The following is a 12,758-nucleotide window of genomic DNA, read 5'->3' on the forward strand; positions in this document are numbered from 1 at the left end:
AGACATGTGCTATTACAACACCCAACCACATGAGAACTAAAGCATACTGAAAATACACCTGCATGAATTGTGTGACCCAATAAACCTCAGGAAATACTTACTATGTGCATTAAAGGAGATGAAAAGCAGTTTAATGTTTTAGTACGCATATCATATTAGCTTACTAGTTAGGAAGAAGGATCAACTATTACTTCCTGATTATCAATTATTACTTTCTGATATACATTGACACTGTCAGTGATTTTCACATTTGGTGTTTTTAAGCCAATCTCCCTTCTCTCTTGAGTGTTGTATTCCAGCTACATTGCTGGCTCCTTGGTTTTGCTCACTCTTTAAATATTACTTTCCCTCATGTTTTAGCTACAGTATTATTTTCAATAAATACACATTCATGGGTAATCTTATGTGCTCCAATCTGTTCAAACACTGCTTATACACCAGGACTTTGCATCTATTTTATCGTGTGTCACCTCGTTGCTGAATTATGCTGAGCTCCACAGGGGTTGGGTATGCCTGTTGTCATCTCATGCTAAGCACACAGAAACCAGCATCACCTGCGTGTGCCTGAGTTCTTCATGCTCACTCTTCCTCTAGTACTTTGGCATCACCTCCCACATTAAAAGGCCACACTAGGAATTTCTTTTCTTTTTTCATTTTTTCTTCTCTCTCCTCTCTCTCTCTCTCTCTCTCTCTCTCTCTCTCTCTCTCTCTCTCTCTCTCTCTCTCTCTCTTCTTTTTTTTCTTTTTGGTTTTATTCGAGACAGGATTTCTTGGTGGCTTTGGAGCCTGTCCTGGAACTCACTCTTGTAGACCAGGCTGGCCTCAAACTCACAGAGTTAGCCTGCCTCTATCTCCTGGGTGCTGGGATTAAAGGCGTGAGCCACCACTGTCCAGCCACACTAGGAATTTCTACAAGTTTCTGGTGTCATTTCTTTTTAAAAATAAAATAAATTTCTTATTTGGTCAACTGCCAGAGTCTGCTGCTTGCAGCAGTGAAAGTCCCTGCCCAGTGTTCTACTTCCTAGTGTGAAGACTACTGCATCATCTTAATTGGTTTCTGTTTTACTCTTTCTACTTCCTTGAGCAACTCTTTTTCTAAATTACAGTATTACCCATACCACTGAAAAGAAATAATGACCCAGATCACCTGTCAAATAGGTCTAAACTCCTGAATACGTCCCTTTTAACAAGCCAGTCCCAGCCTTCATTGAATGAAGCTTTCTGCCTTCATTTCCAACTTCTCCTTGTTATAGTTCTAGCCTACTGGATTTTCCCAAATGAAAGAAACTACACTTCATAATCATGCTAACTTATCCTATGGAAACTCTTTGGAGGGGGTGTTAGGAGAAAAGGAACGAATCAATAAGAAAGGTCTGCTAATTCTAGACAGAATGACATATTTGGTAAATGAAGTCACCCAGCCAACCTACTACTCTCATTGTTGATTTGCTTTCACTTTAAGGAAAAATCATTTACACTCAGGTTTGTGAGCTGTGGGGAACCATTCTAACCACACAAGCCATCAGGTAAGAGGGAAGCTGGCTGTGTAATATTTGGGCCATGCATGGCAGTAGTAGTCAGAGTCAAAAGTCATGGAGATGAAAAATACACATGGTAAAGTAAGGCTCGGTGATTCATCATGAGGAGGTCTAGCCATCTTTCACCTTATTCGTGAGTTTTAGAAAATCTAATATTCCACTCTGGGCACAGAGACGTATCAGCTTGGGTCTCTACTGTCATAACATTATGACCTATGCAGCATGCTGTCTCTGTGAGACAGGGTCTCTACGTAGTCTAGGTTGTCCTTGGACTTGAGAGCCTCCTGCCCCAGCCTTTGGAGCTGAGGTACAGGTTTGTACCACAACAGCCATTCTTTCATATGGGCCAACCATTCTCTTAGCCTTATTTTCCTTACCTGAACGGCAATAATATTGATTTCCATGTACACTTTTCACAGGATAAAATGAAATATAAACTAGCAGAGTGCTTGATGAATTAAAACATGGCACTTGCTACTCAAAAACTGTAGCTGTTAATTCTTTTTTGAGGATGTTAATAAACTAAACTCCCTGTTTCACTTCTCAACTCTAAAGCATCACTTCTATGTTCTTGTGCTGACTCGCTGTGTAATTACATAGGGTCCATATTTTGTTTTCTAGGCTTTTAGTATTAGATAATAGCCTTTCTAAATGCAGCTGCATTTTCTGTTCAACAGTATGCACCTTGAAGACAGAAATCCTATTTTATTAATCGTTTTATACTAATGGTCAAGTAGGATGTCTGGTATACAGCAGACCTTCAATAAAAGATGAGCTAATTAAACTGAATTGTCATCGAAAGTGAAGGATTATCCAATATAATACATGATTTACAGATATAAAATATTTTCATTTTGTGAATAATATTCCAAACCACAAAGAACTCAGGAAGAAAAGAATAGCAAAAGGCTTTCCATGTGAGCAACAAAGGCAGATGGGATGAGCTCATATCGAATCTTGGAATCTTAGAGCTGGGGCCACTGTTCTATTCCATCCAGGCAAAGCTCTCTTCCAATGCAATGTGCCTCACCAAATGGTGTTCAGACTCTGTCTGCTAGGAAACTTTAATATGTCTTTCCTTTATTGAAAGTCTAATTATTAGAAAGTTTTATCCTATAGCAAACTGAATTCTACAATTCAGGATGCATTTAGATATATAAAATGAGTTTACTCTTTCTATGCAAGTTACACCTTCTCAATTAACACTTTCATTCATCCCAACTATCTGATTTTTAAGTGCATGTAGCTTATTTGCCCTTCTGGATTCTAGAGGAAATTGAAATAGCTGTGCAATTTAAGAGACTATTTCCATGAGTCCATGGCTTGCTGTTTGAAGAACACAGGCTAGCTAAGGGACACTCACAGAAACAAAGAGAAAACAATTTCAAATACCATATCAGAAGAAAAATTTTTCCTTGATGAAATATATCATTTTCCTTTTCCACTGAAAGGATATTGATACCAATTTAAAAATCATTTTTGACTACTGTCCTTAAGTGTTTAAAATATATTATAAATATGTCTTGACTTGGAGTAAGTTTATGTCACCCATAAAATACACATTAACTCCATGGTCATTCTGCTCTGTGCACACTTGATTAACTAACAGTACTCAAGAACCATTATGCTAAGTATAGTTCTTTGTTTCAAACTGAAATTGTTGCCAGAAATGACTATCTCACTTTATTACACATAGCTTAAAGTCAAAAACCACAGATGTGATATTTATGGAATTAGGGAGACAGGTTGGTGGCACAGACCTTTAATCCACTCTGGAGATTCAGAGGCAGGAGGATTTCTGTGAGTTCAAGGTCAGTATTATCTACAGAATGAGTTCCAAGCCAATCAGGGCTAAACAGTGAGACCTGTCTCAAGCAAAATGAACATGTATGTATATTCTGTCTATGCATAAAGCTACAAACATCATTCCAGAGCTTGTTCATATAATACAGGTACAAAGAGACAGGGCAGTTTACCCTTGGGTGGCAGCTACATGGTAAAATGTCTGCTGTAGGAATTGTTTTTCATTATCTTTTAGGAAATGAAGTTTATATTTTTTGATACACACATTCCACTTGAAAGTGATATGTTGTGACTATCACAATGGGATTCCTGCTATTCCAAATGATTTTACTTCAACTTTCTCTCCTATCCCATTCATGAGCATGGCTCTTGCTTTTGTTTAAATGGTTGGTATTTACAATTATTTTTTATTAACCTTTTGTATGGTTTAACTTTTGGGGTTATTGTTGGTGTTTCTAGTTTCTGAGGTAAATTTATATGAAGGTATTTATTTCCTTCATGCTAATAGAAATAGATATGAAAGATACTAATAGAAAAAAACTACTTTATGGCTTGCATAGGAAGTATTCACTGACATAATGAACTGTGACTAGAAGTCATCAGAAGATATCACTAGCCAGAAGTAAGTTTTTATTATCTTTTGTAATTTTTATAATATAAAATATATAGCTATTTATAACATAAAGCATACAACCTACTGTGTTTTTAGTTTCAGAATTTTAAACTGAGATCTATGTGTCTAATGTCATCAGCCCGTGGTTGGTCAATACTCCAGTGCATATGCTAACACCCAGCAAACAAAGCCTTTTTATCAGGAGGTAGCAGCCCAGTGTCTCCCTCTCAGGCTGTTTACCTGTGGTCCTAAGGGCACCATTCCTCTTGGAGGAGTCATTCTCTGCATTGGTCCACCCATATTTGGATGTCCTAAAGGAAGCATGAAGAGGTTAGCAATGGAACAGCTATGAGTACTAAACTAGAGACCAGTTTCCTCCTTGCTTGGTAGAACCACGCCACATCTGAGCACTGCCACCACCGTATTTTACAATTGTAACCATCATTTCCAGCTCCGGCTATCACCTGTCCCACACTCTCTCTGGTTTCTTAGCAAAAATTTTCTTCCTTCTCTGTGTTTATTTCTCTCACAGTCTTTGCTCCTCTTCCCTTAGGACAGTATTTCCTGGAATGTAGCCTTTGCTATTCATGGTCCCTAAATATTGCCAAGGCTCCTGGGACTGTTCAACTACTGAAGTCACATGTTACTTTGTGCTCTTCCCATCTTTCATCCCTAAGTCCTCTATATGAAAAATGTGGAGGAACTGAAAGTGTATAATCACTTAACTTCCCACGTGTTAGAAGTCACGCACAAGATTCTAGACATTTTAATATTCTGTCTCTTACATCAGCATCTCTAACCTGCTATAGTGTATAATTAAGAACTAGCTGGAAAAATAAGCCATTTAGTCATGTTGCTGTGAAAATACATCCAGGAAAATTCTGGAATATTTATAGCAATGAAGTTTTTCTGGAAGAAATTCCTCGCTGGTTCAACGCATCAGTTTCACCTCCACTTTAATTACCTTGTTGTCGTGTTGGGTCCATTCCACTGGGGAGTAATGGCTGACTTCCTGGGACACCTCCAAGTGCCTAGCAATTTAGTAAAACAAAAACAAAAAGCAATATTGTAAACACTTATGGAAGACATACATTAGACAATTCTCCAAGTATATAATGCATTTGAATCTCTCTCAAGATCTTTCAATTTCTCATTCATTTTATGTTTCATCCTTGTGTACAGTTAACAGCGTCTTCAAAATGTAGTTAAATATGGACTGAAACACCTTTCTATAAAGAACTTCTTAGTTAACTTTAACTGGAAAATCTTATCAAATTAAATATTCAAATATTTCAGAAAAGATACTTAACAACTATGCACCCAGATGTGGCAAGCCCCTTTGTTATTGGGGTAGCAGAGAGCTCTAGTTATTCTTTTCTTTTAAATTCTAGGATTTTTGTTATTGTTACTGTTGTTTGCAAGTATACCCAATATACACTTACCTTGCAAAGATATTTAAAATTTGTTATTTCTTATATTTTTTAAGAATATAATTAATTTCCTCTTTTTCTTTCCTCCTTCCCAACTCACCTATATACGTCCTTGATCTCTTTCAAATTCATGCTCTCTATTTTCAATAATTGTTACATACATATATGTATATTTTGTGTACTTATTCCTAAATACGTAAATATAACATGCTCAGCCTATACAGTGTTAGCTCAGTTTGTATAGTGTTACTTTCATGTATGATTTCAGAGCTGACCATCTGGTATTGGATTACCGATTGGTGTGCTCTTCTTCTCCTCTCAAGAAACCTTATAAGGTCACTGCTGACATGTTTGAGATCTGTTTTGGGATCATTTCTTTACAGAATTCTTGGGACAAACCTTATAATTGCATAACTTCATGAACATATGAAGCCTCACCATATACCCCAACCCAGAGTCCTCATCCCCTCCCTCTCTTTCTGCCCCACCATCCCCTTCCCCTCTGCTGTACTATCCCCTCCCCTCCCCCATCATAAATCATCTACGGGATCTCTTGAGAGCAAGCTGCAGATGGAGCGCCTCGTTATCCGAACATTTTTAGTCAAGAACCTCCTGATACAGCAGTACCACCAGTCACAGAGCTAATGTAAGTCCTGTCATTTCTCTTCTTTCTTTCTGGTACCAGGACATCGTGGAGCATGTGTTATCTTGAGCTGCCATGACTCTTTCTGCTTTTCTAAGCAGAAACAATTCCCATTTTTTTCCTACCCACACCAACCCTTCTCTATTAACCCTCCATGGCTGTAAGAAGAATAAGCGGTATATTTTACAGGGTAACTCTGATATTCTTTTCATGACCTGGACTCAGGTCACATTTTCTGAACAGGAAAGAACACCACAGAGAGGCTATGATGTCCTTCTCTGTGCACACATCTGAGGGTTCAGGGTGCCGGCTCACCCACTACTGGTGAACTTGAGCTTTATCATCTGATTGTGATGGGATCTGTCAGATTTCTACATCATAAGGCTATCACCCAGCCCCACAACTGTTGTTTCTATGATCAGAGCTATTCTGTCGTCAACAACCCATTCATTACACACCTTTGTAAGCTACGCCACCAATCCCTTCCACTGAGATGCTTGTCATATGGAGATACTCCATGCCTATCACTGCCTCTATGTTTACTGGCTGACATTTAGTGTAGGAAAGCTTTATTTACTACTCATGGGTCCTATTTTATTCAATGAGTAATAATCCATCAATTATCTATCCCTTTTGTATGTGTGTATGTGTGTGTGTGTGTGTGTGTGTATGGTGTATGTGCGGTTGTGAGTGTGCAGTTGGAGGTTGATAGCAGGTCTTCACTTGCTCTCCATCTTAGTTGTTGAGATAAGGACCTTTGCTGAAGGTAGAGTTCTCTAGTAATGCCTGGCTGGCCATGAGTCCCAGAGATCACCTGGCTCTCTTTCCCAGCATTAGGGTTACAGGTGCGAGCTGCTATGTCTGAATCTTATGTGGATGTTGGATCTGAGTTCAGCTTTGGAGTATTTTTTACTTCATGGCTAAGACTCTCTGGGTGCACACATGTTCTTTATTTTGGCCTAGCTCTTGAAGCAGCCCCTTCTTCAAAGGATCTTGATTCTTTTGATAGCACAGCATTTATGCATCATGATCTGGGCAGCTGGTCTTGCTTCTTGGGTGCAATGCCTTTAGACACTTGTGGTAAGCAATAAGCTTGAAAAAATCTATATAGATATGTGAACAGTAAATGCATACTCTGTACATATTACAACAAATTCACAGCTTATTATTCATTCAATACTATAGTTCAAACCTGGCACGCTAGGATTATTTTTCGCCTCCTATGTAGACTTGTCAGTATTTTATCCAACAGTAGGAAGTATAGCTTTTATTATCTTCAATGTATTTTCTTATGTAACTAATCAATGTATTTGCCCAATATAACTCATCTTCCAACCACACTTCAGCATTACAGTGTGGCTCTGGAATAGCCCCAGGGCATCCTGGTATAGATGGAAGATACTAACAGCAACATCAAGAAAAACTATGTAATAGCAAAAAATGCTTATGAGACTAAACAATACACTTTTGAATGAACAGTGAATCATTAAAGAGATTTGTGAGAAAATTAAAAATTCTTATAATCAAATGACAATACAATATATCATTCTTTCATACACAGAGAAGGCAGTCCTAGGAGAAAAGTTTATAGATGTAGAGGCTCATATTAGAAAACTAGAGACATTTCAAATAAACAATCTAATGATGTACTCAAAATTCTAGGAAAATAAGAAATCAATCTCAAACCCAGCAGATGGCAAGAAACAAAAAAAAGACAAAAATTAATGAAATAGAAACTAAAAGAACACACAAAATCAAAGAGTCCGTTCTTTGAAAAAGTTAGTAATACTGACAAACCCTTAGCTAAAGTGACAAAAAGAAAGAGGACAAAGATCCGCATTAAGGTTATTTGTAACAAACCTACAATCAATATTATACCACAGTGAAAAATTACTGATATATATTCCCCTGAAAACAGGGATGAGACAAAGATGCCCCCTTTTACTCTCTTATTCAATACAATGTTCCATGTGTTAGCTATGGGATTAGAAAAGAAAAAAAAAGACACACAAGGAACAAAAATAAGAAAGGAATATGTTAATCTAGTCCTATCTATACATGAAAGACCCTACAGAACCAACTAGAAAGCTTTCAGCTCCAAGAAACATTTTAAATAAAGTTTTAGGACACAAAATGAATTAGTCTTCACATGTATGAACAATGAACTCTCAGAAAAAGAAATTAAAAATATCTTACTCATAATCACTCCCACAAGTAGCTAATATAAACCTAAGCAAGGATGTAAAAGACCTCTACACTGAAAACTCCAAAGTATTAAAAAAAATAGAAAGGAATATACTAGATGATGCAAAGAATCATGTTTCTGATCAGCAAATTTTAGAAATTAATATCATGAAAGTAGCTTGTAGTCAACAGATTGAATCTAATTACTATCAGGATTCTGATGTCATTATTCATAGAATTGTAGTAAAACAATCCAAGAATTCATATGGAACCACAATAGACAAAATATCTGGTTAGTTTTATGTCAACTCAGCATGTCATTTGGGAAGAGGAAACTGAGAAAATGCAACCCCCCATCAAGACTGGCCAACAAACAAGCCTGTGGGGATAATTTTCTTTCTTTATTTTTTGTTTTGTTTTTGGATTTTCTCATAAAGTTCTCTCTTTTTTAAAATTTATTTATTTATTAAAGATTTCTGTCTCTTCCCTGCCACCGCCTCCCATTTCCCTCCCCCTCCCCCAATCAAGTCCCCCTCCCTCGTCAGCCCAAAGAGCAATCAGGATCCCTGCCCTGTGGGAAGTCCAAGGACCACCCACCTCCATCCAGGTCTAGTAAGGTGAACATCCAAATTGCCTAGGCTCCCACAAAGCCAGTACGTGCAGTAGGATCAAAAACCCACTGCCATTGTTCTTGAGTTCTCAGTAGTCCTCACTGTCCGCTATGGATAATTTCTTGATTGATGTTTGATATGGATGGGTCCAGCTCACTGTGGACAGTTCCACCCCCTACGCTAGATGCTGTCTAGATGGTGCCCCTAGGTGGTGTTCTAAGAAAGCAGGCGGAACAATCATAAGGAGACCAAGTTGGGCAGTAGCAGTCCTTCTGGCTTCTGCTTTGGTTTCTGCATCCAGGTTCCAGGCTTATGCTCCTGCCCTGACTTCTCTAGAGGATGGACTATAAGCAGTGAGGTGAAATAAAGCCTTTCCAAGGATCAAAAACTCTGTGAGTGTGGAGCCTATAAGTCAGACTCTGAACTTTTTATATTGTTGTATTTTGGGTTTGTCTGACTGACTTTGCCATGGTTCTTCCCTCTTTGATTAAGAAAGCATGTAAGTTTGTACGACCCTCCCCCACAGCAATGGAGGCATGTTCCCCTTCTCTCCAGCACGAGCTGTCACTTGTGTTTTTGATCTTAGCCATTCTGGCAGATGTAAGAGGGAATCTTGGAATTGTTTTGATTTGTGTTTATCAATGAGGAAGATTCTCAGAAAACTGTAAATCAACCTACCACAAGACTTAGTTATACCACCCTTGGGCATATACCCAAAAGATGCTCAATCATACCACGAGGACACTTGCTCAGCTATGTTCATAGCAGCATTATTTGTAATAACCAGAACCTGGAAACAAACTAGATGTCCCTAAACCAAGGAATGGGTAAAGAAAAGGTGATACATTTATTTACACAATGGAATATTACTCAGCTGTTAAAAACAAGGACATCATGACATTTGAAGGCAAATGGACAGAACTAAAAACAAAACCCATCCTGAGTGAGGTATCTCAGACCTAGAAAAACAAACATGGTATGCACTCACAGGTGGATATCAGCTGTAAAATAAAAGATAACTATGCTACAATCCACAGACCCAGAGAGACTAGGTAACAAGGAGGGATTGGGGAGGAGGATGAAGATCTCTCTGGGAAGGGGAAATAGAAGAGATTTCATGAGTGGATTGAGGCAGAGCAGATAGGAACATGAGCAATCACGTTGGGGTGGGGCAGATGGGGGTAGTACTGAAAGAAATTACTGGACAGAGATGTATTTCAGGATCAGGTATAAACCTAGCACAAGAGAATCTCCCAAGAATCTACAAGGATGACCCCAGCTACGACTCCTAGCAATAGTGGACATGTAAGCCTGAACTGGCCATCTCCTGTGACCAGGTTGGTGCCTACTTCAATATTTCAATTCTCATCAGAGAGGCTTCAAACAGAAAGTGGTGGAAACAGATGCAGACACACAGACAAACATTAGGCAGAGCTCAGGGGATCCTGCAGAAGAGGGGGAACAAGGAGGGTCAAGGACACCACAAGAAAACCCACAGAATCAACTAACCTGGGCTCATAGGTCTCACAGAGACTAAACCAACAACCATGGAGTTTGCATGGGACTGACCTAGGCACTCTGCACATATGTAGCTTGGTCCTCTTGTGGGTCTCCTAACAGTAGGAACAGGGGCGTCACTGACTCTTTACTGGCTTTTGGGACCCTACTCCTCATAAGTCACCTTGCTCAGTTAATACATGGGGAGGTGCTTAGCCTTATTGCACCTTGATATGCCATGCTTTGCTGATATCCATGAGAGACTCGCCCTTTCCTAAAAAGAAATGGAGGGGGGAGTGGCTGGGGGAGGAACTGGGAGGAGAAGAGAGATGCAGCCAGGATGTAAAATAAATAAATAAATAAATAAGACTTAAAAAATACACAGTGAGTCAGAATCCAGGAAGCATATTTTGCCTTACTATGTCTCTCTAAAGTATTTGCAACCATTAGACCTGGAGAATCTTGTCTGGGTTTCTGTATTTTTACAATAAATCCTTTGTCCAGAAAAAAACAATAAAAATAAAATAAAATAAAAAAGAAAGCTTGTAACTTAGTTTTGAAAATACACCTCCATCAGACTGGCCTGTAGGCATGTGTGTGGTGCATATTCTTGATTGATATGCATGGTGGGCCCAGTTTACTGTCTGAGGTTCTGCCCCTGGACTGGGCGTCCTAGGTGCTATCAGAAAGCAGACAGGACAAGTTCCGAGGAGGAAGCTATCACACAGCACTTTGTCACAGCTTCTGCTTCCTTCCGGCCTGAGCTCCCCTCACTTCCCAGTGATGGACCATGACCTGGAAATCTAAAATGGAATAAACTTTCCTCAAGTTGTTTTGTATCATGCTTTTTTTTTAATCACAGGAAAAGGAACCCTACGATGACCAAGGATAGCCGAAGCAATTCTAAATAGAAAGAACATACCTGGAGGCAGCTCTGTTGACAACAACAGCCTGACACCAGGATAGAGAAAAGCAAACCAATGTAAGAGAACAGAGGGCCGAGAAATGAAACAACGATGCTAACAGAGACCTAATTTTTGACAAAGGGCGCCAATATTCAGAATTTATAAAGAACTTCAAAACTTAAACCACACATCCCCACCAAAGAAACTTTGGCTAAATGAAATCAACAATTCTCAAAAAAATGAAAACACAAATGGCCACTAAATACTTTTTAAAGAGTTCAAAAATCCCTACTAATCAGGAGAAACAATTTAAAACTACTTTGAAACACCATCTCACCTTGATCAGAATGGTTATCATCACGAAAACCGACAAAAAAAAATCATGGTGAGGTTCCAAGGAAAGAGGAACCTTTATACATCCACTCTGGTGGAGCGTATAGAGCTTTCTCAAAAAAGTTAAAGTATAACTACTGTGCGGCTCAGCTATCCACTCCCAGGCACATGCCTAAGGAAGCCATATCCTACCACAGAGATGCGTGCTCACCTGTGTTTACTGTTATTCTATTCACAACAGCAAGGAAACAGAACAATCGCAGATGTCCACACTCAGACGAAAGGATAAAATGTGATACATACATACATACATATATGTATTACTCAGTTATAAAGAAAAATAAAATCATAGAATTTGCGAGAAAATCAATAGACTTGGAAAGTATAATATTACCTGCAGTGACTCAAACTCAAGAAGAAAAAAAGCATGTCCTGTCTCATATGTGAATCCTGGACTGTACTTACGTGCATATACACACATAACATGGTCTAGCTTGTGTGTGTGTGTGTGTGTGTGTGTATGTGTGTGTAAATATGGGTCAGGCCTACACACACTAGAAAGGAGACAAAAGAGGGTAAAAACAGGTAATAAGGAAGTCAGAGCATGGGCAAATGCATTCACTGTACATGAAAGAGGTGAAGGGTGTGGTGAGGAGGCTCCAAGGGAGGATTATGGGAGACTAGATGGATAGAGAGTTTACTCAACACACTTTGTTAAAAAAAAAGACTTAAGATATCTAATATCTAGTATGCTAATTTGAAAGCAAAAATTAAAAAGATAAAATAGATTTTCAATAGTTTAATAACTGATCAACGACTTCCTGAGCATGATGCCCAGATCTATAAACCTCCACAGGTTCAAATGTCCTTTTCTGAGGTGAATTTTGTATGGATTATTATACTTTTAACCAAATATGTCACAGCACAATCGTAAAAATACACCTAAGATAAAATGACTAGAAAATAAAAGAACATGACATGTATGAAACACGTTTTGTATCAGAAATATCAACAGAACCATGACTTGATCTGGATCAAGCCCATGTTGGATCTATAGTGTTTTAGTGTTTTTATAAGTTTTCCTTGGGTTGGGAAGAGAATGAACCCTTTTTCCCCAAACATATTCCCCTTTTATCTTCCTCTGCCTTACAAGAGGAGAAATCATTCAAAAAAACATATATTCCAATATAAACTCAAATTC

General features: G+C 38.5%; 1 protein-coding gene across 4 annotated transcripts in view; it reads right to left on the bottom strand.

The window, feature by feature from the left end:
• The window catches only part of Ssbp2 (single stranded DNA binding protein 2), a 255,173-nt gene that overhangs the window by 37,608 nt on the left and 204,807 nt on the right, over positions 1 to 12,758 (bottom strand). For all 4 annotated transcript variants that reach the window (XM_075976344.1, XM_075976346.1, XM_075976345.1 and 1 more), the window contains 2 exons: positions 4,919 to 4,985; positions 4,195 to 4,265 (listed from right to left, as the gene is read on the bottom strand). In XM_075976344.1, the coding sequence (XP_075832459.1) occupies positions 4,195 to 4,265; positions 4,919 to 4,985 (138 nt within the window). The remainder of the gene's footprint in view (positions 1 to 4,194; positions 4,266 to 4,918; positions 4,986 to 12,758) is intronic.

The sequence above is a fragment of the Microtus pennsylvanicus genome, chromosome 6 (assembly GCF_037038515.1).
Source record: "Microtus pennsylvanicus isolate mMicPen1 chromosome 6, mMicPen1.hap1, whole genome shotgun sequence".
NCBI classification, from domain to species: Eukaryota; Metazoa; Chordata; class Mammalia; order Rodentia; family Cricetidae; genus Microtus; species Microtus pennsylvanicus.